This window comes from Pituophis catenifer, unplaced genomic scaffold (assembly GCF_029215685.1).
Source record: "Pituophis catenifer annectens isolate HBS135680 unplaced genomic scaffold, rPitCat1.0.hap2 SCAF_7, whole genome shotgun sequence".
NCBI classification, from domain to species: Eukaryota; Metazoa; Chordata; class Lepidosauria; order Squamata; family Colubridae; genus Pituophis; species Pituophis catenifer.
The window spans coordinates 788,518-815,331 of NW_027256887.1; the positions used below are offsets into that span (position 1 = coordinate 788,518).

General features: G+C 42.1%; 1 protein-coding gene across 1 annotated transcript in view; it reads right to left on the reverse strand.

The window, feature by feature from the left end:
• SEMA3D (semaphorin 3D) overlaps window positions 1–26,814 on the reverse strand; it is a 114,106-nt gene that overhangs the window by 57,179 nt on the left and 30,113 nt on the right. The window contains exons 3-4 of the mRNA XM_070947741.1: window positions 14,972–15,164; window positions 5,279–5,439 (exon numbers count right to left, since the gene is read on the reverse strand). Coding sequence (XP_070803842.1) covers window positions 5,279–5,439; window positions 14,972–15,164 — 354 coding nt within the window. The remainder of the gene's footprint in view (window positions 1–5,278; window positions 5,440–14,971; window positions 15,165–26,814) is intronic.

Below are 26,814 nucleotides of genomic sequence, written 5' to 3' on the forward strand. Positions count from 1 at the left end.
TGACATGAATTTTAAATGTTGGCTTTGATTTCAACTGCATCGTTTTATTGTTATTATTTATGTTATTTTTTTAATTGTTGCAAACTACCTTCAAAGCTGGTGTAAACAAAAAGGAGGGGTATAATTGAGCGCATATATTCTGGAGAGAGAGAGAGGGAGGGAGGGAAAGAGAGAGGGAGGGGGGAGGGAGGGAGGGAGGGAGAGAGAGAGAGAGAGAGAGAGAGAGAGAGAGAGAGAGAGAGAGGGGGGGAGAGATATGGAGCAGTTCCTTGAGGATGGGCTCCAGCATGCATCCAAAAGTTTGGAAGAATAAACCTTCAGTCCCTGGGACCGACTCGGAATGGATCCTGAGTTGGTTCAGCCTCTAGAAACTAAGTCAACTAAGTCATCACCCTTTTTGAAATTGTTGAAAGCACGTCAGACAGAATCAGATAAGGCTGGTTCTCTCTTGTTCGCGATTGCAGGACAGGGAATAACCAGCTTTTGGGAGACAGATTCTGGTTGACTGTTGGGGGAGAGAGAGGGAGCCTTTCTAATTGTACGACCAGTCCAAAAGGATGGGGGCTTTCTTCACCAAGTGGAAAGAAGGTGATCATTAAGTCTGAACTCAACAACTCCTTCCGATTCTGTGACTCTAGGAGATGAAGCAGTGGCTCCTCCCACTCATGTTTCACAGCTCGTGGCCTTTGACACCAGGATCAATAGGTAGCTCAGCCCTCCTGGTGACCCATGGCCGTCGATAAGCTTTTCCTCTGTGGGACTCCCCTGCAGGAGGACCAGAATCCTCCAGATGGAAGGGAAAACACCAGGCGTCCCATAAATCTGGAGCTAATGAGCCACACGTGATGGGAGCAGGGAATATTTTCATGGGGTTGATTTACGAGTCCTTTTCAAAAGCAAAGCGGAGAAAGTGAAGGATGGCTCAGAAGGTTCCTGTTGTATTAAAAAAAAAAAAATAGTCGCTGCTTTAATACTGAGATTGCAACTCAACTTAGAAAGGAGGCAGCAACTCACAATATGTAGAGTGACATGTTTTCCACACGGAAAATGGGTAGCTCACCTAGTGATGGATTTACCACTGTCCACATGGGTGGAATGAAAGTGTCAGATGGCTAAGGAAGAGGAGAATGGAAATCAGATGTGGGTTTTGTGTGTGTGTGTTTGGCTTCAGAGAGCAAGCCATGACTCAGAGAGCAGCCGTGACTCTCTCTCCTAAGTGCTGAGATTCTCCAGCTATCTGTACAGGGGCTGAAATGTGCTTGAAAAATTAGGTTCTTGTGTCGCGTGTATGGCTCACTCGTCTTTATTCCTTTTGGCAGGGAATTTCTAGGGGAATAGCTTTTTTTTTTTCCAGGACCAATTCTAAGCCATGTTAGTCTATGTGTCAGCCAGAAATGAGAAGGCATCTGGCCAGTACTTTTACTGACTGACAAATTTTATTAAGAGGCATAAGGGTTCATGAGTTCAGCTCACCAAAGGATTTACTAAACCCTTTCAGTAAAATTGCTAGTTGCTCAGATTCCTCCTGAATCTTCATAAGAGGCCTCCATGGCTCATGGAAAATATTGCACTAAATATTTTTATTTATTTATTTATTTATTTATTTATTTGGTTTATATGGCCACCCATATTTGAAAAGTGACTCTGGGTAGCGTACAACAATCAAGTAAAACAAATATATAAAAACAATCACTATAAAAATATCAAGGATCATTATTTACATTGAAATAGGCAAACCACAAGGAACAGCACAGAGTGAATAGCGCTAGCAATAGCCCTTAGACTTATATACCGCTTCACAGTGCTTTTACAGCCCTCCCTAAGCAGTTTACAGAATCAGCCTCTTGCCCCCAACAATCTGAGTCCTCATTTTACGGAACTCGGAAGGATGGAAGGCTGAGTCAACCTTGAGCCGGTCAGGATTGAACTCCTGACTATGGGCAGAGTTTGCTTGAAATACTGCATTTTAACCACTGTGCCACCAGAGCTCCAAATTGTCTATTGAGTCATGGAGCTGTTTTAGAATGCCACCGGTGCCCTGGAGCTCCAGGCAAAGCCTTCTCTTGAGTGGCTTCCTAGGCATTGACAAGGATGGAGCTAACCTCACTTCAGGGAAGTGGAGCCAATGTCCCATAAGGCAGAGAAAGTCCAATGCCTTGAATCTGTCAAGCAGAGGTGGCACCAGCAGCATTTAGCCTTCTCTAAGACAGCTTGCTCAAAATAAGAGAGCTCCATCTATTTATCTCTTTGCCCAGATGTCCGTCAACTACATCTAACCTTCACAGGCCTTTAGTGTTGGCAGCTTGTCAACATTTTGTTGTTCTTCGATAGCAACACATCCCAGCAGAAACGGGGTGAATGTCCATGTCAACTCCATTGTGTTTGGTGTGCTGAATCCCTATTTACATTCCTGAGTAACAAAACAACTTAAAAAACACACAACAAACACGTCAAGATAAATAAATATTTTAAATGAGTCTTCCACACTCTATTTATGGAGGACTTTTACTGAATTATCCTCTGTCATTGTGGTGAAATCACTGAGTTGGACAGTTGGATTCTGCAGACAAAGTGGAAACTATGAAAACTCTATCGGGGGCACATTGTTGTAACCAGATCTCTGCCCTGATGCTCAGAAGAGGCAATTAAAGCTCCAAGTCTCAGCACTGCATCATTTCGCTGGGCTTCCCCAGGGAATCGCTCAGGCAGACTGGTTCCTTTTGGAGTGAGCATCTATTTTCTGGAGATTTATAAGGTACAACATCATTTATTTATGGGGGAAATGTATGCAGACGCATTCCTAACTAATAAAAAAAAAATGACCGTATTTATTCCACGGTCCCAAATCTCCCACTAGAGCACTCCATCTTCTCCTGTTATGTTAAAGGCCAGGATTTTTCTCTGTTCTTGATCTGCATTCATCCTTCCTCCTATCATTGCAGGAAGAGCACTTCGTACAGCCTTCTAATTTATGGGGTTTCCCCCTACGGAGGGGATTTTGTCCGATGATGCAATTTCAAGGCACGCGAAGGGCCGACTTCTCCCAACGGATGCCGTTTCCTCACCTACAGGAAGCTCTGAAGCAACCAGGTGGCACCTGGCCAACACAAACCTGACTGTATGAACACAGCACAACACAAACATTACATTCCGATACTCATCTGCTACCAGGAAGCATCTCTCCAGCCTGGTGCCTTTCACGTGGCTTTGACGGACATAAAAATTGTGGTTGGAGGGACAAACTAGAAAGAGATGTTGATGGGCGGGGGAGGAGGGCCTTGTCCTGAAAACTAGAAGCATAAATCTATACAGAGGTCTATTAAAAGGCAGGCTGGTTGCCAAAAGACCAGAGCACCTACAGGTCTCTCTGAGACCACTATTTAGGGAAAATAATTTAGAACAGGAGCTCACCTTTAAAATATGCTGCTGTGTGCTACTGGCTGACGACAAAGGTCAGGGAGAAACTTATCAGAAACAGACCGGCCCAGCTGCAAAACTGTAAACAGAAGCCCAGGAGGCAGCCTGACTAACCACATCCAAGGAAAAGCAGGACCTACAGAAGAAAAGGCCGCAAACCTTTCGGCAGTCTGAAACCCCCCAGGAAGGAAATGTTGGTGCTCCTCAACTTGCATTGGTAACAAGGGTTGAACTATGAAGCAGATAATAGCTAGGTTTAACCTTCCGTGTTTCAACTGGAGTAGAGATTCTACATAGGATGAACCAAGATTCTCTCACCAGGCGTTCTTCAGATGTATTGGGGACTATAATTCTCGGACTTCCTAGCCATCCAGGATGGCTGAGAGTTGCATTTCCATCACATCTTGAGGTCCAGCCTGAAAGCTCTAGGAGAAGAAGGCTGACATGTATCTCGCAGCATCTGTCTGAAGCGGTTCCAGTCCACCCAGACTGATTTACTGAGGTGGAACACCTGGCTTCTTGGCTACAGAAAAGAGCCATGTTATCTTCATGATATGAAAGGCTTCCTTGAATTGGATCTCCCTCACTTCATTACGGTCTAATGCTATGTTTCCCAATCTTGGCAACTTTAAGATAAGTGGACTTATCAACTCCCAGAATTCCTCAGCCAACATGGCTGGGTTAAATGCCTCAAGAGAAGAGTCACTGATTATGTTACCTACTTGGGTAATGAAATGTCTGCAAGCAAAGAACCAGACTCAGAGAGCATCAAGGACTCCGCAGTCCAATGTCTCTATGATTTTGCCTTATTGGACCATATTGGAGACATTGTTCCCTCTGCTACAATAGGTTGAGGGTACCATCTAATAGAACTGTTGGAAAAGATGACAAACAACATGTTCGCTGAGAATTGCACACTCATAAACCATAAGAAACAATCAGCAGGCCAAGAAAAAAGTGATTGTGCTCCAAAATGGGTGATTGCATCTTAAATGAGTTTCTTTGAAAGTCTAATCCGAGGGTGATTTCCCTCTTTGAAATACACAATTTGATATAGCCAGCCAAAAAAAAAAAAAAATCCTCGTGTTTTTCTTCTTAAATGTATCAATACCTATCCTTCCATGAAATCTCAAACAAGTATTTGATTATAGTAAAGTCACTTTGAATTATACCAAATGCATATTAACATTTTATAGGAAGGGGTTATCGCTCAGCGCATCTGCTTCCCATCTAACATCCTTGGAACTCCTGACAGCAAAGACAGCAAAGCCCTTTTTACCAGAACAAATAAAGACTATAGCAATAAACTTTCAGTTAGGCATCTGCGTTTCTGTGCTGTTTTTTAAAAGAACATCCGAGCAAAGAACGAGTTCTAGAAAGGAACTAGAATCAGTTCTGGAACAGAAGAAGAAGTAAGCTAAATCAAACGTGATGCCTCCCTCCCCTATGAATTCTAAGGGCCCCAGTGTGTTTTCGATGACTTCTAACAATAAGGTTCGTCCTTTCTCTTGAAGTGAAGTGAAATATGAGTGTTTCTGCATGAAGACTGACCCTGTTCGCATGTAGCTGTCATAATACACGGGGAAAGGCAGAGAGAGATGTTACAACTGTTTACACTCTAGCTCCATGGAGGGCAAACGTCCAGCTGATATTTATGCTATTATATTGCTTTCCTACTCCGAGGGCTCCGCAGGCTGACAAACTCAGTTTATTAAAAGCAAGCTACGTAACCGTGGGTGGTTAGATTATTAAACCCACAGGATGGCCCAGGACAGATGATCCGAGGTTTTCACGAAATCAGGGAGAGGAAGCAGATCGATTAGGAGGCAGACCTATTGATTTTGCACAATGATTAACTGACCTTGTTTCCATTTTTGTTTAAGTCGACTAAGCTGAGCAGGAATATGTGGTCCTTAGCGCCGAGCAGGAGATGACCCCTTTCTTCATCAAGCAGCAGGGTCCGAAAATCCAGGCCTTCCGCCGAGCCCAGGAACGGGATGCAGCTGTTCGAAAGCAGCAAGTCTGTGAGAGAACGAAGAAAATCCTTGGAACCGAGAATGTATGAACATGGATCACGGGTGTCTTCTATAAGTATAGGCACCCAGAAGGATCTTGGTTAAGATAACTCAGTTGAGTTAGCAAAGGTCTCTTCCTAGAGAACACAGGACAGAGGAAGGCTAGCACAGCAGATGTTTTTTTTTTTTCATAAGCTCCACATTTATCCAAACTGAGGTTATAGTCACCTCTGTAAGTATTTGGAACTTTCTAGTTTGGAAAAAAAAATGTTCACAATTCTAATACAAGATACATAACTTCCCACCTCCAGGCTACTCAGGTCTTTGGCTAGATAGTCAGTTTGGCTATTATGATAGAACGCTTTGAACCAAAAAGTTGAGAATTGTGGACTTGAAGGAGACTACAAGAAACATCTAATCCACGGGTGTCAAACTGGTGGCCCATGGGCTGGAGCCATCATGCACAGGCCACGCCCAGCCCAGCTCCACAAAGGAAAAAAAAATTGCAATATGTCACGTGATGGCAACATGATGCCACGGGTTTGACACTCGTGATCTAGGCCAATGTTTCTCAACCTTGGCAACTTTAAGACGAGTGGACTTCAACTCCCAGAATTCCCCAGCGATTAAAGTTCCCATGGTTGGGAAACACTAATTTAGTCTGATTCTTTACACTGTACAGAACTTATGAAGCCATCTTCAGAGGTAGCTGCCCAGTTCTACTTGCAAATCTCCAGAGATGGAGAACCCACAACCTGTGTAAGTGACCCTGTTTCACTCTTGTATAGATCCTGTGTACAAGAGTGTAGGTATAAGGAAATAACTTGTTTTGGGGGGAAAAAAGGGGGGGGAATGAAAGGTCCAAATATCGAAAGGAGCTTGACATATAAACAGAGTTTGAAAAGCTGAACATCAACCAATTGTGTAGGGAAGCTGCTAAAAGGGAAAAATAATTTTTTCAGTACATCAATAGAAGCATAATATATACATAATTGAAACAAATTGTCCCATTCTCCTCTGCCCTGTTCATATTATTATGCCCAATTCTGGGCACTGCAACCTAAAATGACCACCAATAAACTGTAGGAAGTTCAGAAGAAGATCTGAAAAATCAATCCTTAAAGAAATGGCTCAAGGAACGGGCAATCCTTGGCCTGCAGAAGAGAAGGGAGGAGACCAAAAGGAGAAAGAAGGGACTTGCTTTCGGTTGGACTAGCAAGCAGGACCAGAAACAACAGGAAGCAGAATCAGATATTAGATAGCAGGAAGAATTCCCTGCTAGCTAGTAAGAGAGGTCAACTAATAGAAAAGGTTGCCTTGGAAAGTGATGCTACCCTTCACTGGAACTCTTTCAATTCGCCCAAAGTGCTTTAGAGACCCCGTATTCCAGCTTGGGCAGAGCTTCATATTTGATGCCAGAAAGTTGCCTCCAAGCATCATCCATGGGTTCCCTGGAAGACACCAGAGTTTTAAGGGAAGGGCTGGATGAGTGTCTCCTTTTGGTCCATTCCAGAATCACATCTGAAGCCCTGTAACTGAGAAGCCCTCTCCAGGCAGGGAGCAGCGGCTTTGCCCTATTTATTTGGCCTCCCTCTTTTCACTACAATTGCAATAATGAGCCCTTTTGACCGAAGCCAAACAGAACCGATTTGAAGGGCTTTAGACTTCTCCCAGAAGAGAAAATCAGGCACTGCGTAAGGAGTTGCCTGACATGTGGGAAGCCCTGTGCATTGGATAAATAAATACGTTTCCTTGAAATGCCTCCTTCTCTGTCCTAGGACCAGCTTAGCCATCAACATAATCGCGAAAGGCACCAAACAGCCCCATTAGAACTTTGAAGACATAATTGTACGTCATATTTTCAAATAAAGTTTGACGGAAGGCCCAGCTGCACAAACAGGCCTTTCAAAAATATTGTGGCTCTTATCATTATTATTACCGAGACGATGAAATGCTCTTTTGTGCCTTCAAATTGTTGGTGACAGAACAATAAGCCCGGTTCCCAGAATGTAGCCAGTCCAAATAATTAGCTTATAAACATTGTGAATGAAAATGTGTCCAATCTGAAACAGTTGTCACTACAAAGACGACCTTGAGCTGTGGGCTTGCGCAGGTTCCCTTCTTAGAACCCAGCTTATCTTACTTCTGCTACTGCCAAGCAAAGCAAAGTCATCTTGTTACTCAAGCAGTTAAAAATGTACTTTTTTAAAAAAAAAAAGGAAGAAAGAAAGAAAGAAAAAATAACATGGAAATTGTCTACATGCTTAGCTGTTGATCTGAGGCCTGGAAAAGACCCTCCATTTCCCCTAATCTTAAAATAAAAGTGAAGAAGCAAATTAACTGTTGGTACTTCTCTACTTACCCCAATTTATAAATGTCATCAAACATTGTGGGAAGGAAGATAGCTTAGACCACTTTATGTACCTTAAAGTGAATTTTCAGAAAGCGTTAAGTGTTAAGCATGTAGCTGGGGAATTCTGGGAGTTTTATTTATTTATTCATTCATTCATTTATGAATGTATTTAGAGTATTTGTTTATTGAATTTATTTGTTGTCCATCTTGTAGCAAATGACTCAGTGGAAGCAGAGATGAAGTCCCAAATACCTTAAAACTGCTGAGATTGAAAAACCCTGATCTAGATTCACAAAGGCGGGTTAACTATATAAGGACTTTCATTTTAATGGTGTGGCTGGGGTATGTTTTGAGATAGAGGCTGCACGTGGTCAAGCAATATGGACTGGGGAGTCTTCCTTACTCTCCACCCTTTCAACAGCTGAAAGCTCCATGCGGTTCCAGCCCCAGTTCCATGCAGGATTGTGGCCGAGTCAGGAGCCAGAGCTCCCTGAGGATTTATTCTACAGCAAGAAGAGCTTCACCAGTTACTCCACTGGGCCCACTCCCTTCTCTTTACTTCACTCAGCAGCAGAGATGGGCAGGTGAGCATTGTCCCATAAAATCCCTTGGATTGAGGATCCCTCCTCGTTGCAATACCACCACTACGTTCTCCAGAGCCAGGTTTTGCAGAATTGTTCCTAAAGAGTACAAAATGACATTCTTGCGTGCGGCATATTGTCTCATGCACCTCAGAGTTCTCGAAGAGAAGGCTGTTTAGTGAAGGAGGGTTGACTTCCCTCCAAATGGAAAGTGAATCCTACTTTATTGGATTGGAAAAAAGACTAGGGCAGTAACAGGTTTAAGGATGGTCTGATTTTACCTAGTAATCACAACGCTATCCAGAAAGTAGCACTGAGGATATTGGGGGTAGCAAGATTGCAGCTGCAGGCAGTCCGAATGGCCTAGTGGGTAAAGCATCTGATAAGGACCATGTTCAACTCTATTCTCAACCACAGGGAGTTAACTAGGAGACTCTAAGCCAGTCCTAATTTCTCAGCCAACCTACCTCTCAGAATAACCAAGTACCAGAGTTGGAGGGGACCTTGGAGGTCTTCCAGTCCAACCCCCTGCTTAGGCAGGAAACCCTATTCCATTTCAGACAAATGGTTGTCCAATCTCTTCTTTAAAACTTCCAGTGTTGGAGCACCCACAACTTTTGGAAGAAAGTTTTTCCACTGGTTAATTGTTCTCACTGTTAAGAAGTTTCTCTTTATTTTTAGGTTGCTTCTCTCCTTGATTAGTTTCCATCCGTTGCTTCTTGTTCTGCCTCCACAGAGTTGTTGTTGGGATAAAATGAAGGGAGGCTGCATCTAATCCACCTTGAGCTTCTGGAAGGAAGGCAGGAGAGAGACTGAACTAATAAAAGAGAGAAACACACAAATGCTTAGAGGACTTACACTCTCATTCCATCCTTCCACAAAGCTTCCACTGGTGATTGGACAGAGATCCACTCCAATCACCCAAGCAAAGTAGCTTTGTCGGGTGAACCTTCCCAGATCAGAGCAACTGGGTGGCTTTGCTACCTAGAACTAAGGAGAAATGTCCTGACAGTGAAGGCAATTAAGCAGTGGGACGGCTTGTCTCCAGAACTTATAGCTGCTCCAACACTGGAGATTTTTAAGAAGAGCCTGGACAACCATTTGTCTGAAATGATACAGGGTCTCCCACTTGAGGATGGGCTGGAGAGAAGATCTCCAAGGTCCCTTCCAGCTCTGCTATTCTGTTATTCTGCTGCAATTGTTTCTCTGGTCCTTCAGAGGGGTCTTCTGGAGCCATGTGCCTGTACAAACCCTGGCCTGTACGATGCCTTGCAATGATAGAGCGCATCGGGTCTGACCCTCAGCGCATGGTGCCAAGGCTGACTGTGTGGCCATCGATGCTTGGAAGAAAGCTCTGCTTTTGTGTGGGTCTGCTGTAGAAAGAGGACAGAAGAGTTTATTGAAAGACAAGTTCATTCCAAAACACAACAGCCGTTTTCAGAGGCGTGCGCCAAGAAACAGAGAAGCCCCTTGGAGGCTGCCATTTGTGTCTCCTCATTCACTCTGAGTCGAGTCTCCCAAGGACAGAAGACAATGAGCAACCCAAGAGCCAAACGCCACCACTTGACTCCCCACTGTGCAAAAGAACAAATAAAGCAGAAAATGGCTAAATGCCACCACATTTGGTAAACGCTGTCAAATCCAGCCACTGCTGGCCTTAAGTGGCAAGCCAGTCAGGGATCTGATCCCGTCTTTGTTATCTCTCTTAACTGGAAATAAGACAAACAGATTTTAATTCGTAACAGTCACGTCAATCTCTGTTCCCCATCTTTTACAACTCTCTAAGCTTTCCAGCTTCATTGCTAAAGCGATCAGCACATTGAGCCCTTGGGGAAAATATGCAAAAGTTGATTGGAATGGACGCTCTGGGGCTGTGCTATAAAAGAAGAAATCAAACTTTTTATGCCCCTGGCAAACCTCATGGAATACTGCCTGCTGGGAAGACGCTAGAGGTCTTTGGAGGTCCTTACAGTGCCATCTTAGAAATTACTGTCATGGATGATTTGCCCTACACGCCTGCATAATTCATATTCTCATTCTCTTTCTCTCATATGCTTTTTTTAAAAAGACAAGCCTGGATTTTAGGTTTATCTGAAAACTGATCATTTTACAATTCATCAGCTGCCAGAAAAAAATGGCAGAGATGCTTAAAAGATACTGTGAGTCAGGATAATTAAATTCAAAGCTGGGCTCTTAATTAATTCTATGAATCAATCCAGAAAGGAAGGAGACTTCATCATGCTAAGGAGAAGCTAATCTGGAGGGAAATAGTAGAAACAGATCATGATGGAGTTAAGCTAACTCTTGGATGTGACCTCACATTTATCTCCCAATCTAAAGGGTGTGCTTGAGTCTTGATGGCATCCAAGAGCCACATTCCAGAAACAAAATTAAAAATTAAGCTTGATTTAATGTAATCTTGAACTTGATACTAAGCTGGCAGGAATAGCCAACACCCTAGAAGATAGGCTCAAGATCCAGATAGATCTTGACAGACTTGAACACTGGGCCCTATCTAACAAAATGAAATTCAATGTAGAGGAAAGTCCTACACTTAGGTAAGAAAAACCAAAAGCACACATATAAACTGGGGGAAACCAGGCTTAATAGCAGTGACTGTGAGGGGGATCTTGGCGTCTTAGTGGACAATCAGCTAAATATGAGGCAGCAGTGTGAAACGGCAGCTAAAAATGCCAACACAATCCTAAATTGCATTAACAGATGGATACAATCAAGATCAAGTGAGGTACTAATACCACTCTATAAAGCCCTAGTAAGACCACACCTAGAGTACTGCATCCACTTTTGGTCCCCACACTATAAAAAAGATGTTGACTCTAGAAAAAGTGCAGAGGAGAGCAACCAGGATGATGAGGGGACTGGACGCTAAAATATATGATAAACGGTTGCAGGAACTGGGCCTGGCTAGGGAAGAGAAGGACCAGGGGAGACATGATAGCGTCTTCCAATATTTGAGGGGCTGCCACAGAGAGGAGGGGGGTCAAGCCATTCTCCAAAGCACCCGAAGGCCAGACAAGGAATAATGGATGGAAACTGACCAAGGAGAGATTAAAATCTAGAAATGAGGAGGAACTTTCTGACAGAACAATCAACCAATGAAACAGAAGTTGCCTTCAGAAGTTGTGGGAGCTTCATCACTTGAGACTTTCAAGAAAAGATTGGGCTGCCATTTGTCAGAAATGGTGTAGGGTCTCCTGCTTGAGCGGGGGGGTGGGGGGGTTGGACTAGATGACCTATAAGGTCCCTTCCAACTCTTGTTAATCTGTTAATCTGTTAAACACACTCAAAACTGAAGAAATAATAGTAGATTTTAGGAGAAACCCTCCTATATTACCACCTCTTACAATACTTAGCAATACAGTATCAGGGATAGAGACCTCCAAGTTTCTAGGTTCTACCATATCGCAAGATCTAAAATGGACAGCTAACATCAAAAATGTCATCAAAAAAGCACAACAAAGAATGTTCTTTGAGCGCCAACTCAGAAAGCTCAAACTGCCCAAGGAGCTGCTGATCCAGTTCTACAGAGGAATTATTGAGTCTGTCATCTGCACCTCTATAACTCTCTGGTTTGGCTCTGCAACCCAACAAGACAGACAGAGACTTCAGAGGATGATTAGAACTGCAAAAAAAAAACAATGGCTACCAGCCTGCCTTCCATGGAGGACCTGTCTACTGCACGAGTCAAAAAGAGGGCTGTGAAAATATCTGCAGACCTCTCACCAGGAGTGAAATCCAGCAGGTTCTGACAGATTCTGGAGAACCGGTAGCAGGAATTTTGAGCAGTTCAGAGAACCAGTAAATACCACCTCTGCCTGGCCCCAGGAGTGGGGAGGGAATGGAGATTTTGCAGTATCCTTCCCCTGCCACGCCCATCAATCCACGTCCACCAAGCCACACCACGCCCATCAAGCCACGCCCAAAGGAACTGGTAGTAAAAAAAAATTGGTTTTCACCACTGCTCCTCACATCCTGTTTCAACTTCTATCCTCAAAACGATGTTATTGGGCATTGCACGCCAGAACCACTAGATGCAAGGACAGTTTTCTTCCCTCATGCTATCACTCTGCTTAGCAACTAATTCCCTAAAATCAACCTGGGCTTTGAGGCCTTCCTTTTGCCCTCCTGGCTGTATTCAGCCTGTACCTCCAGTGGGTCTCCAAGGTGGCCTTTATTTTTATTTTTATTTTTTTTTAATTTGATTTATATGCCGCCCTTCTCCGGAGACTCAGGGTGGCTTACAATGCGTTAAGCAATAGCCTTCATACTTTTGTATATTTATACAAAGTCAGCTTATTGCCCCCACAAACTTGGTCCTCATTTAACCTGCCTTAGAAAGGATGGAAGGCTGAGTCAACCTTGAGCCTGGTAAGATTCGAACCTGCAGAAATTGCAGGCAGCTGTGTTAATAACAGGGTGCATTAAACCACTGTTCTACCAAGGCTCTTGGTAGAAGAAAGAGCCCCTCCTTCTCAGGGGAATGGAGCAAATGTGTGGGTCTAAAGTACAGCTAGCTAGTATCTCAAGCCAGGGTACATTTTGTTGTAATTGGACTTTTGACTAATCAGCTGGTTTGAAAGTTGCTACCGGCCACTGCCATCTTGTTACAGAATCCAACTTACCACGTTACTATTGTGTTTGCTATTTCTCGGTTCTCCCTTTCTGTAGGATGGGAAATTCTATGCATCAGATCATATCATACAAGTTGCTTCCTGGCCTTCCTTGCCAAGAGGTACAGGAAAGCAGTGGGTCAAGTGTAGCCAGGCAGCCCTGGTGAAAGGAAACAAAACCTTGGGGAGAAGGAGGAGAGAAGCCCCCTTCTCGGTTCAAGCCAGCTGTTCCACTGTCTCCACCGCCTCCCTCTCTTTCTCCCGCCTATCTCATCTCCTGGGACTCAGCCAAGTCCACTGGAGAATTACGCTGCCGTATCTTGTGGAGAAGTATTTGCTTCCCCTTCCCTCCCTCCTGCTTCCAACGGAGACCCTCTTGCACTTCCAAAAAAGCAAAACCCGGACAAGTTCATAACTGTTTACACTGTCACGAAACCGAGAGGGGTCAGTTCTCAAAGGTTATTCTTAGTTCAGCTGCTGCATAAGCCACTGATGTCACTGAGGGAAGGCTGGGCTGCAGGACGGTGGAAGGGATAATTAACAGAGAGGAAACGCAGAAGACAGTTAGAAACATGGCCATCCCTATTTAGCATCTAAAACCAGGAGAAGAAGCATCACAAAAAGTACTTATTATCCACTTAGGCTGAGCCCCTCTGGCATCAGTTCTCCAAACTTGCAGCTGAGACTTCCCTTCTGGAAGGTGTGTTGGCGGAGACATGTTTCATCAAAACTTTTGACTTCCTTCAGAACAATTCAGATGTCTCAACCGGGGGGAGGGGGAATGCCGATGCTTCTTTGACTAGGAAGACTGCAGATTCACCCCACCATGAAAACCAGCAACAGGTAATTATGTTGGCTGAAAACTGGAAAATGCTTTATTAATTCAGCCACGGACTCACTGGAGAACTTCAGGAATGCATCAGGGCTGCATCCCATTCTCAAAAGAAAGCCACTATCTTGAAGTCTCCTTATTCAGGGCCAAAAGCTTAAAAGGACTTCAAGAATTTGAGATCCTTTAAGATTTGAGATCCACAAGGAAGGATCTCGTATGGTTTTGTATGTTTGTGGCTTTTATATTATGCAACGTTCTATTTTCTTAGTAGTGTTGATTTTTAATGGTGCTTTATTGTGACATTATCAGTGAAGGACTCCTAAAACCAGTTCACAAATCTTCAATTCTACTGCCAGATATTTCTACTCGACCTAAACAAAACAAAACCAAGTAAAGGTTTGTGTTGAAAAGTTTTGTTTGGCCAAGTAAATTCCATTTTCAGAAGCTCTGATGATAATTGTGTTGCCTGCTTTTATTTAATAAGATAAATTATCTTGTACATATCCTGAAAAATACCATAGGAAAGTCACTGCCACAAATCCCAACCATATTGGATCTAATGGCACTTGTATTTTACTCAATGAAACTTTGGTAGTTGACCAGCATAAAGTATATTTAAAAACATTTGTACAGCTATAAATAAATTACTAGAAGATGTGGAGAGACCTGGCCCTAGAATTGCCAAGAGCCGGACACAACTGAATGGATAACTTCATCATCCATCAAATAAATCTGTAAGTGTAAACTTTGTAAATTAATGCAAATTGATTGATCTAACCTAATTTAAAATAACCAGCCTTACCCAGTTTCAAGACAAGAAGCAATAGGTGGAAAGTAATCAAGGAGAGAAGCAACCTGGAACGAAGGAGAAACTTCCTAACAGTGAGGACAATTAACCAGCGGAACAGCTTGCCACCGGAAGTTGTGGGTGCTCCATCACTGGAGGCTTTTAAGAAGAGGCTGGACAGTTCATTTGTCTCAAATTGTATAGGGCCTCCTGCTTCTGCAGACAGTTGGACTAGAAGACCTCCAAGCTCCCTTCCAACTCTTGTTATTCTGTTATGTTCCATGAAATAAACATACATTACATTGAAAAGCCTAAGAAGATTAAAGAGGGACCATTAAAAAAAAAAACCTCTTACCTTTGTAAGAGAGTTTCAGTCTTGGAACATGGTGCTTTGATGTCCCCTCAGCAGAAAAGAGCAGAATCCCCCAAAATAGAAGTAGACATAGAAGTTGTGGCTTGGAAACGCTCGCCCTGTTCATGCCTTCACAATTATGCTTTCTCTTCATATTGCAGAAAACTTGTCTTTTCTTAGTTAATCCAACAGAGGTCTGTAAAGGGAAATAAAAGATCATCTTTTAGCAAACAGAGCTTGGAAAACACTTTGGAAGAAGTGTAAATTGTTTGATGGCTAAGCATTATATTTTAAAAGCTCAAAATACTTAACTACGACCACAAATCAACGATACACCCACCACTTCACCAAGGATAAATAAATAAAAGCAGGGGTATGAGATAAATTGATCATATTTGCACTAGTTATTGCCACATTTTCACAGACCCTGAAAAAGAAAGTTATAACCTGGTTCCAAAGTTCAGACGGCTGGAATATTAATCATCTCAGCATGCACTAACTCCCAAAATGAAGTTCAATTCCACATTGGACAATTCATAAAATATGTTAGTTGCCAGTTGACTGTTCTGGAACTACACAGTACTGAAGAAATTGGGCACTTATGTTTTATGATGGTAAATGACAGATGCCTTCTATTGGCCAACACTTAATGTAAATTTGTAGATGCTACAAGTTCTTACGAAGTATAAAAGACTACTAATCACAGAGGAGGAGGTCTTGCGGATGTGCTAAATGCCTTTAAATGTGTGTGTGTTTGTGTACATCCTCTGAAAAAATATATATCCTCTTCTTCTGAGGATATAAAATTTGGCAAAGGTTAAATTAGGAATCAAATCTTTGAATTTTGGGAAATATTTTTGCCTCCTTGCATTGCTGCAGTTATTTCCAGGGTAATTTCTCTGGAAAAGCCATGTCAGTTGAGGTGTATCTGAGCGAGAAATGTGTCCCATTTCAGAAGAACAGATACACAGGCCAGGGAATTGAGATAAATGGGAAACAGCTTAAGGAGTTTTGATTATTTTTCTGCTCAATTAGCATGGAAGACAGAGAAAGTGAGATATGATAGGGACTGGTGATGGATATAAAGCGTAGGGAGGTTGAAGGACCCTGAACATCTGGTATTTTCCAAGCAAGCTGTGACATCCTGCAGGCTTCATCAGGAATTCTTTTTTTTTCAGATTCAGGCTTCTTGGAAGGAGAACTCATAAAGAGCTTTGAACCCTGGAACAGTCCTTCTCTCTAGATGTCCTTTCTCCATCTTCATGGAGCCAAAAGGATTGAAGAGTTTGTGCCCCCATAAACCTCCCTTCTCTCTCTCTCTCTCTCTCTCTCTCTCTCTCTCTCTCTCTCTCTCTCTCTCTCTCTCCCTCCCTCCCTCCCTCCCTCTCTCTCTCTTTTCCATCAGTTGGCACCTATGCCTCCCAGGAGGACAGTTTTACATACAATCTGGGATTCTCATAAAATCAGATCTCAGCTCTTCAGAAGCACAATCACTTTCAGATCCATTTAAGTACCTCCTTGGAGAAGTCCATGGACAGTAGGCCAGGATTAGCATCCCACCCCATCTTCAGCCCATTGTCAATCACTCACATACTCAGACATAGACTCAAAGAGGACTTTTTTTGGGGGGGGCGGGTGGGTAAAGAGTGCTTCAAGTCAGACTTGATTCCTAGTGACCCACCACATGGCATGAGATTTCAGTACTTTCCTCTGAGACCATGTGAGAATTTAGAGGTCAAGAAGATCCAAGTTCCCGAAGATTTCAGCCATCTCACACGACAGTTCATGACTTCTCATCCATGAAAAAAACCTGAGGTGACACTTATTGGCACAGAGAGAGGAAAAACTGAACCCAAAAGAACCCACGTAGCACACCCTGAATTGGGCTACAAAACAAACCGTTTCCTCTCCCTGCCAGTGACTTGGGGTTACTGGAGAGAGGTGCATTTTCTGTGTGTTTCCTTTTGTCTATTTATTCCAAAACATCGTTCAGATGGAACACAACCACAAAGGGCCCCTTTATGCCTACGGCAGCTGGACAGCCGGCCAAGGCCGCCCGATACGTTCGCTTCATTCATTCAGGCCTGGCAGAAGCAGAAAGGAGCTCTTGAGCGTGGCCAGGTAGCCAACGCCTCATTTTATTCTTCATGACAGGGAATAAATGTTATTAATGTTCTTTGGTAGGAACAACCTTTCTCCTCTCCAATTCAACTTTAAAAAGAGTGTCCGCAGGTGTATCACAACATGGTACCTTGTGTGTCCAATCACACTTGGCCACATCTCTCCTCTCCTCTCCTCTCCTCTCCTCTCCTCTCCTCTCCTCTCCTCTCCTCTCCTCTCCTCTCCTCTCCTCTCCTCTCCTCCATTCCATATTTTCCATTCAATTCCATTCCATTCACATATCTATGGGCATCGTTGTGGCCACATTTTTGTAACAGCATCCCATTTCATGAGATTTCAGTCTCCTCTCCCAAGACCTTGTGAGAGGCTTCAGGTGGCCACCCCCAATTTCATAAGAGTCCATGCTTACCAAATTCTCATGAGATTTGACAATATTAAATGTTTTCATATATTTCCTTTTTATTGGGTTATTGGCATTTTTGCACCATGTGGCATAAGAGCTTTCTATTTTTTCAAAGAATCTGCCTTATAAAATGTCCCTTTCCTCCAGAGCCATGTCTGCAATCAACCATGGTTACATTGAACAAAATTCAACAATGTCTAGGAACAGTGGAAATTGGTAGTCCAACACATCTGGATGGTACTTGGGGGGGGGGAGGGGAATAATAAAGGTTGTTTAGGTGTCCTTCTGCAACTTTATCAACTGATTAAATTGAGGGACCTAGTTTCCATGTAGAAAAGCACTGTGAGTATAATGTCCCCCTGTTACTCTCTCCTTTCCAAATCAGGTAATTTACCTACACTGCCAAAAGCGCTTTCCCTTTTTCCCTATAATGTATCACCAAACAACCTGTCTGTAGTAGCCAGACTTACTTCAGAGGGTTCAGCCAGGACTCTGACTCCACAAGGCCCCGGCTGCCCTTCTTCCCCTGAGGGTCTGCTGCCTCATTCGGATGGAATTTATGATTTGCCAGGCGTGGCTCTTGAGCCTCTGCTGAGAAAACTTGGTGCCTTTTAACTGAGACCTCAACTCCAAATATTTGGTGTAGCCCTGGATCTCGCATGAAGGTAAACTCTGCAGTCCAAATTCTCAGCGTTTGGAATGCCTGCCCTTCTCCTCCCCTCCCCTCTTCAATTTGCAAATATCTGGAATTTGAACGTTTGTCTTGACAACTTTCTGAAAAGGAAGCCCTGCACTTATTTAACAGTAGCCAGATGTCCCTGCATTACTCAGCTATAAGGCCTCCACCTTAATATGTCTGTTTCAGATTGCAGATTTACAGTAAACTGGCACTCCACATTTCCTAGGATTTTTGTTTACCTGAATTGAACAGATCTATCTTTCTAGTTCAATTTACAATTACAGCCTGTTATAATGCCTTCATTAAACTTCTAAATCAAGAGCTGGAAAAAGGATGCCCGAAAGGAATCATGTTCAAATAGCATACAGAATCCAAAGAATGTCATTTTCAAAATGCAGCTACCTTGTAAGCAAATGAACCAAATGTTTTGTTAGTGTAAATAATGTACAACTAAACCACCGTAAAATATCACTGCAGAGCTTCTGTCCAAGGAAAACTTTTGAATAAAGTTGACAGAAAATTAAATACTTTGAAAACTTCAAAGTAATGCAAGCCAAACAATGTGTAGAAACGAGTAAATCTACAGGGTACATTTCATTCGTAGGTTAGTGCCTTCTATATAAGTCAGTTTTAATGCGCTTTGATTTCCAAATATTCATATAAAATGGTGGAAAGAAACCAGTATTGGAAGCTGGAATACTTTATTCATGAATAAGTTACATTATGTCAAATGGAAAATTGTTTATTTCAAAGTTTGCAAACTGTGACATGTTATATAAATCAACATTCACCACAGTTGCAAAATTCAAACATGACAAGTTTGGAAAATAGAGGAACTACCCAAACAGAGATTTTCAAACTTTCCCATTCAAGAAACTCCTTCTACTTCACAATGTTGATGAGAAAATACCCCTGGCCTGCCCAGCAATTTTTTAATTTATAAAAAGTTCTGTACAATTCCCTAATCCAGTAGATTTTAGTCACCGATAAGCAGAGAACGAACCATTCCATTTTATGAGGGTCTGCAGGGAAATTGTTCTCTTTATCTTATATGCCGAAGCCAGCTAGACTTCAACATTGCTCACAACACAAAACAGGCAATTTTTCAGTGTTGAGATCCTGTATTTTCTCAAAATCACTTAGATTGGAAGCTACAGGAAGCGAGACTATGGAAAAGTGACAACCTCAGAAGCTGACTTTGTTCCATGGTGTCTTGAAATTCAATGCTTACAAAAACTGATTGATTACAAAAGCTAATACTGTTTTTTTTTCTTCTTCTTCTTCTTCTTGGCATCTGGTCCCAAAATTCAGGAGTTGGGAACATTCTCCAATCTTCCATTATTGGTTTGTTCAGCATTGTTTATACATGAGTTGAGAGCAATGTAGAATGCATCTGTGTTCATCGGGAACATTTCCTAACTTGATTGGGAGGATAATCATTGGAGTGGGAAAGATGATGCTGAAAATCCATTAGATTTCGACCCTCTCTAAAGCTTCATTTGGAAGAAACCAGCTCCTACTCTAAGCCTAAACTGGTTTTAAGAGATCTAGATATAAAATGACATCTTATTTCCATGTTAGACTTGCCCTTTCTCTAATCAAAACTATTTTTAAAGATGCTTTATTTATTTTTCTGCAGGATTCTCATGTTCCATTTATTATGTTCTGTGGTGAGCGCTGATGGTCCCATTCAACTCCCTTGTGGCTGTTATTATTTGTGGTGATTGATTCAATAGCAGTGCAACATAATCATTTCACAAAGTGGACAGAAAATTCAGGTCTTATTTGGCAATTTTTTCTTATTAATTTTGGCTTGGCTATCATCTTCCAAACAGAAGACTGCAATTCTGGAAATGAGACAGCAAAGCAATTAGAACAGTTGAGGAAAGTTTCTGATTATAGTTTCAATAATCTGGTTGTTTTTGCGCAGAAAGAAAAAGATAAACGAGCTCATTACTGAGGTAGATAGAGGGGTTTTTTTAATGATAGACTCCACTTCCTCTTGGCTTCTAGAATACTAGAATTAATGCTGTCTTCTTAAACTGGTGTCCTCCCAGTTTGGAGTCCATTTCCCAGAATTCCCAGTTAGCAATGCATCCATTCTGGTAGAGACTACTTAGGAAAGCTAATATAGTCAGCAGAAATGACACTTAAGGAGAGGTGATGAATAATTACCCTGTAATAATAGTGGGTCTGTGTTTCTTTTGGCAAAATGTTCCAATAGAAGAGAATATTTGTAGCTCAGGGTTGTAATGAGGGATGTCCTTGGGGCTCTCTGGGCTTGGTTGTGTCCTTGCAGAGGATTCATTACCCAACTAGGTAACATCTTCAGTGATAGAAGGGAGCAGAGTTAAAAAGAGGGCCAGCCCCACTCTTTCTACCATTGATGGAGTTATCTAGTTGGGTCATGAAATGTATGCAAGACAACAACAAAGTTCAGAGAGCCCCAAGGACCCACCATTTTGTTTCTCTTCATCAGAGTCCCTTGGGTGGCAGAGCACATTTCCTCTCTCAAAATCTCAAAAATAAAGAGCCTCACAGCCACTTTGTAGCAAAGCTGATTGCTTCGTTATCTGTAGAGTTGCACATGAATCTCCACAGGCTGGGAAGAAATGCTCCTATTTCAAGGCCTGGGAAATTTACGCTTTGAATTTGGAGGGAGGCTAGTATTCACACACTTGGCAAGTGCTTCATACCTCATGTGGCTGTGGACATTTTCAAATCTGGAATGTACCAGCACGCTCCGTTCCTCAGTATCATGCATGAGATGCATTATCAAAGAATATGATTTTTCCTTGGAACAAATAGAAATTAAACCGAGCCTCTTTCTCTCTCAGCCAAATATGGAGGCCTACCAGTAATTCCGTTCCATGTTTTTGCCTGGGATTTTAATAAGGGAAGGAGATTGACAGATATCCACACGTTGTACATCTTGACTGATGGCCTCTTCATGGAAGATCACAGTACAGTATCTTCATTTAGCGAATGCTTTGTTTAGCGGCTGCTTGCAGTTACAATGTGACGAAAAAGTAATTTGGTGGCCAGTCCTCCAGTGGTGGGTTACTACCAGTTCACACCGAATTGGGAAAACTGGTAGCCACAGTGGCGGGAGGCTGCACCTACCCACCCAGATGCTTCTGCGGATGCACAGAAGCATCACATGTGCAAGCATGCGTGTGCCCACGAGCAAACTGGTAGTGAGGGGTTTTGAAACCCGCCCCTGCAGTCCTCGCATATACAACCTTTGCGGAACTGCAGAGCAAAATTAAGCTGAAATGAGATCATAAGCACAGTCGTAGCTTCACTTGATGACTGCTTTTCTTAACGACCAAGTTGGAGAACCTGTAATCCCTCTTTTGTTGTGGTCAGCTTGGAGAAACTGCATGCATGTTAGGCTGGGATATTACAGAAAGTATAAAAAAACGGTGAAGAGAGAACAAGAACAACGTTGGAAGAAAAATGTAATATTAAACCATTTTCCTCCACTGAGTTTTTATTCAGGTTATTAATAAACACCCAGCAAGTAAACCTCAATCTCTCTGAAAGTATTGGGAAGAACCTCATAGGCCCCTCTGTGTTTTTCTGGAACCTTGACCAAATTCCTCCCATGATAACTTTCTTTGTTTTCCTCCTGACTTGGCAGGAGGGGCCGTGGGGAAATATGGGTCCCTGCCTGCCAGGCTTCTGCAGGGAGCGAAGAAGCAGCAACCGCCCTCTTCTTTGGGTAAACATCTCCCCTTATCTCCAGACTCTCCTTGGGTGGAAGTGGCTGTTATCTGACATGTGGGGCGGGGGGCTTGTTCCTAGCTAAGGCTGTGAAGATGCTAAATGTCTTTCGCACGAGGAAACTCCCCGGGAAGACACAAAGCCACACTGCCAAGTCTCACAAAAGCAAAGGCCAGCCACATGGGGGAGAGAGAGAAAACAATCAGGCCTTCAAGCCTTGAAAACGTCATCAATGCCTTTGCGTGCCTGCCCTTTTTTAAAAAAAGACAGGGCCAACTTGGCTTTTAAAAATACTTTTTGCTTATAATAATAAGCCTTCCTCATCCCAGCCCTTCTTTCAAGGAGACTTGATTGTCCTAGGAGGAAGGTGTTATAGTTCCCGCATCAGCCCTCTTGGCTTCATGCAAACACTTGGCTCTTTTTCCTCCTTCTGCTCACCAGCCTCCTTCTCTCTTTTTTCTTAGGGCTTGAAAGAAAGAAAGAAAATGGTGGGTGCTCCATCACTGGAAGTTTTCAAGAAAGAGACTGGAGAGCCACTTGTCTGAAAGGGCATAAGCTCTCCTGCTTGATCAGGGGGTTGGACTAGAAGACCTCCAAGGTCCCTTCCAACTCTGTTATTCAACTCTTTTGTTCACACTTTATTGCAAATAACCTGGGTTCATAGTTTTCCAACTAATACTTGAACTTAAATGACTTGATCCTTCAGTGCCCACAGTTCTCTGCATTGCATTGCATTCCTAAACTTGGCGCAGGACAAACAGACAGTTAAAAATGTTGGCAGTAAAAGAAATGATTCATGTATTTTCTAAAAATTAGAACCCTCATATGAAGAGAATACTGTAGCACAATTGTACTTTTTTGGGGAGAGGAAACCCAAATTATCGACAACCCAGCATTGAAGATTTAAACATCTCCAAGCACCGGTCCCAAAGAACTCAGAAAGATCGGCTTCCAGGAATAGATATGTGACATTTCACTTCCCACTTTCCATAACTGGGATCCAAAAGCTACACTGATCGAAGGATATTTAAATTGATTGCAATCACACTCTCTGGCTTTTTTGATCACACGTTCACACCCTGAATTCCATCTCACCAAGCGACACAACAGAATCCTGAAATAGTTTCATGCAGATGGCGTGATTGCGGTATTGTTAGATATGAAACAAAATCAAATGGTCCCAAGCAGAACAAAAAGTGGCTTTCTGTCATCTGGGACAGTCTTGTTCCCTTTTTGTCGGTCTTTTTTACAGATGGAATATTTGAAAAATGCAGCCTTTCACCTGCAAATGCAAATAAACTGAATCAGAAGAAAATCCGCTCCAACAGAAGAGAATAGCTGCACCTCTTTTCTCTTTCTTTTCTCTGAAGCCTCGTAAGAAAACATTGGTCTGAACTGACAACAGGAAAAAAAGAGAAGCAGAAGAGACTCAAAATTTAAGACATCCCTATTGCTTTCTCCGTCTCCCATAGATCACCCTGCTTTTCTCTGTTAGATAAATTAAAACTCGACTTACTTAGGCAAGGAAGCCTAGCATGGATGAATCCCAATAGAATCAGGAAGTCCTTTATGGCAGTAGATCATATATTACTGAAATTCAGTGAAAACAGGAATATAACAAGCCAAAGGCCTAAGTACTCTACTCCGAGTAGCAAGGTTGGAATGATACTCATGAAACCTGTTCTCTCTGTTGTTTCCAAAAAATGTAATGGGTGGCATGGCTGCTTCCCATCCCAAAATGATGTGGCCAGAACAGATACCATCACTGATAGACCAACTTTGAAGAATTTAGTTGTCTTTTAAGGGCAATTAAGCCAGTGACCTTTTTAATTTGGAAGTGGATGCTTCCATATTTTAACAACAGATAAATTGTGTGCCAATGCCTTCTGGAAACAAATCAAAGGAGAGGAGCAACCCAGCACTAAGGAGAAATTTCCTGACAGTGAGAAAAATTAATTACTACTATGGCTTCCCACCAGAGGTGGTGGGTGCTCCAACACTGGAGGCTTTTAAGAAGAGATTGGGCAGCCATTTGTCTCCAATGGCCTAGGGTTTCCTGCTTGAACAGGGGGATGGAGTAGAAGACCTCCAAGGTCTCTTCCAACTTTGTTCTTCAGTTCTTCTGTTGTTTTGTGTTGTGTTGTGTTTTCTTTTCTTTTGTTTTGTTTTTGCTTGCTTCTTAATCTTGCCTATAACCTACCATCCAGGGACTAGCCTGGTCCAATCTCCTCACCTTTTTATGGTCAATAACATTAGATTAGGTATCACAAAAAAGGAGAAATAATGATAATTGTAATATTGGCAGAAGCCTATAAAATTGAAGAGGTACTAATTAGGGAAAAAATATCACTGACCATCTCAAGTACCCCTTCAGAAAGCCTCCGAAGAATTTCCAAAATCTCCCGTTTTGTGTGGAAAGGTCACCCCAAGGCTAAAACCCGTTGCGGACTATCATTCCACCTAATGAGTTCTCGTAACCTCAGGATGTGGTGACAGGTCTTTCAACCCACTTCAACTGGCAGGTGGCCCCCCGCCAACAAAGACCCCTCGGCCGACCTTTCATCTCCACGTTGGGTCTACATCAACCGAGGCTGCCACTGCTCAAGATGGAGCCCATCATTCGAAGTTATTTGGACAAAGAGGACAACTCGATTGTGGGCTGCTGCCGTTGGGCCCAGTGAATCACAAAGGAAATTGGCTCAGGCCGATCTGTATCTGGCTTGAGATGTGATAAACTGATTATTTTTTTAACCTTTCACTTCTAGGTTCCCATTTATCATGCCTTTAAACTTTAAAAGTTTTTAAAAGAGGGCCTCAAGGAATTTAGGCTGGTGCAGGGAAGCACTGTTACTGTCCAGCTTTTATTTATGATGGCATCAGGGGGGCTGAAGTTATGTCTCTCCCTCGTTCGCTCGCATTCTGGAAAAATCTTCATCCTCACTTCCCTTGGCCTGTCCAGGAAATCCCTCTACACAGAAGGTCAGAAACACACACCTTTTCTTCTTCTTTCCTTTCAAAATACTCGTAGGTAGAGCCTTCCTTCTTCCCTCGGCTACAAACTTCATACTGTCAAAAATGCATTAATTATCACTAATTATTATTATTGACTAATAATCAATATAGGAAATATTCAATCTTGAGGAACATCTCCCAAGTTTCCTTTGAAATTTTGTTATTATTTAAAAATGTTTTTTTTTTTTTTAAATCCCAATGGTAGCCATTTTCATGGACCACGCTGCATACAAATTGACTTCAAACTGACTTTATTCTGTTCCAGGACTGCTCTTTTATTCTATTCATATTCTTTATCACTTGTTACGTTAAACTTTCATCTCCTATTAAATTCAATACAATCTAATAAACCATCTACACACTTTTTGTAAGTTTCCAAGGAGTTCAATTTCTGGGGAGGCACCATAACTGGGGAATGTAACCGTATCTTTTAACGATAAAGGAGAATATTTGTAGAAATGAGGGGTCCTTGGTGCTCTCTGAGCTTGTTTTCTTGCAGATGTTTCATGACCCAACTAGGGAACATCATCAGTGCTCCAGTGTCCTTCCTATCCCATAGTGCTTGCTACTTTCCTGGCTTTCTCTTCAAATTTTCTTGAAAACAAATTAATGAAATTTTGTATAATGAAGACTGCAAAAAAAAAAAAAAAACATGTTTGGATGGTTCAGTTACAGACTGAACTCATCTGAAGAAGGAAGGGGATTTTTATACCCTTCTGAATTGTCTTCCTTATCAGAAATATTTGGGAGTGTTTGGTGTAACACTACCAGTATGATAGATTCAGGAATCTGACAGCTTTCAACAGAACAGCTGTCATAACTTTGTTAAATTTGGAATTTATACAGAGAAAGTGCACTATTCCAAAGACCGACTGGCATATGCCATGTCCAAGGAATATGTTTCCTACTACTGTGGTTTTTACAAAGAAGCCAGCAGAGATTATTCAGCAATAACGTCTTGTTGAAGAGATTCTGTTGTTGAACTCACATTTTGTTGGTGACTTTTCTTCCAACAATTGATCAATCACAGATAGGCAACTGTCCTTCCCTATTTCGTAAGACGATATGATTAAAGCAGGAATATTGCTCACAATTCTTTAGAATTGTCCCAGTCTGTCAAACCCAATAAATTCTGATGAAATAAATAAATAAAAAGAAATATATGGCCTAAAATTCAGAAGTAAATTTCCAAATTCTGATATATAATAATAAACAATTGTTCATTAACCATTGGGGCACCAAATATAAAGATTAAGACAAAATAGCCAGAAGAAATAGACACATACTTCAGATATCTAATTTAAAAACTTACTTTCTTTCTTTCTTTCTTTCTTTCTTTCTTTCTTTCTTCTTTCTTTCTTTCTTTCTTTCTTCTTTCTTTCTTCCTTCCTTCCTTCCTTCCTTCCTTCCTTTCTTTCTTTCTGTCTTTCTTTCTCTTTCTTTCTTTCTTCTTTCCTTTCTTTTTTCCTTCCCTTCCCTTCCCTTCTCCTCCCCTCCCCTCCCTTCTTTTTTCCTCCTTTCCTTTCCTTTCCTTTCCTTTCCTTTCCTTTCCTTTCCTTTCCTTTCCTTCCTTTCCTTTCCTTTCCTTCTTTTCCTTCCCTTCCCTTCCCTTTTTTCCTTCCCTTCCCATCCCTCTTCTACCATCAAATATCACTACCACACAGCATGATTGAAGATACAAATACTTTTGCCAGTAATCCAAATAACTGACCTAATCGTGGTTAATCCTCCCCAACTCATTCTGGAAAAAAACCAAAATAAGTGTGCATGATAATATGACTTGTTTGGATGGGGATTCTGTAATGCTCAACTCTGAAAACATAGCCTGTTAAAGAAAGACATTTCCTCAGATTTAGTGCTTGGATACAAGATGGAATGGAAAAATTATCAACACTGTGAAGAGCA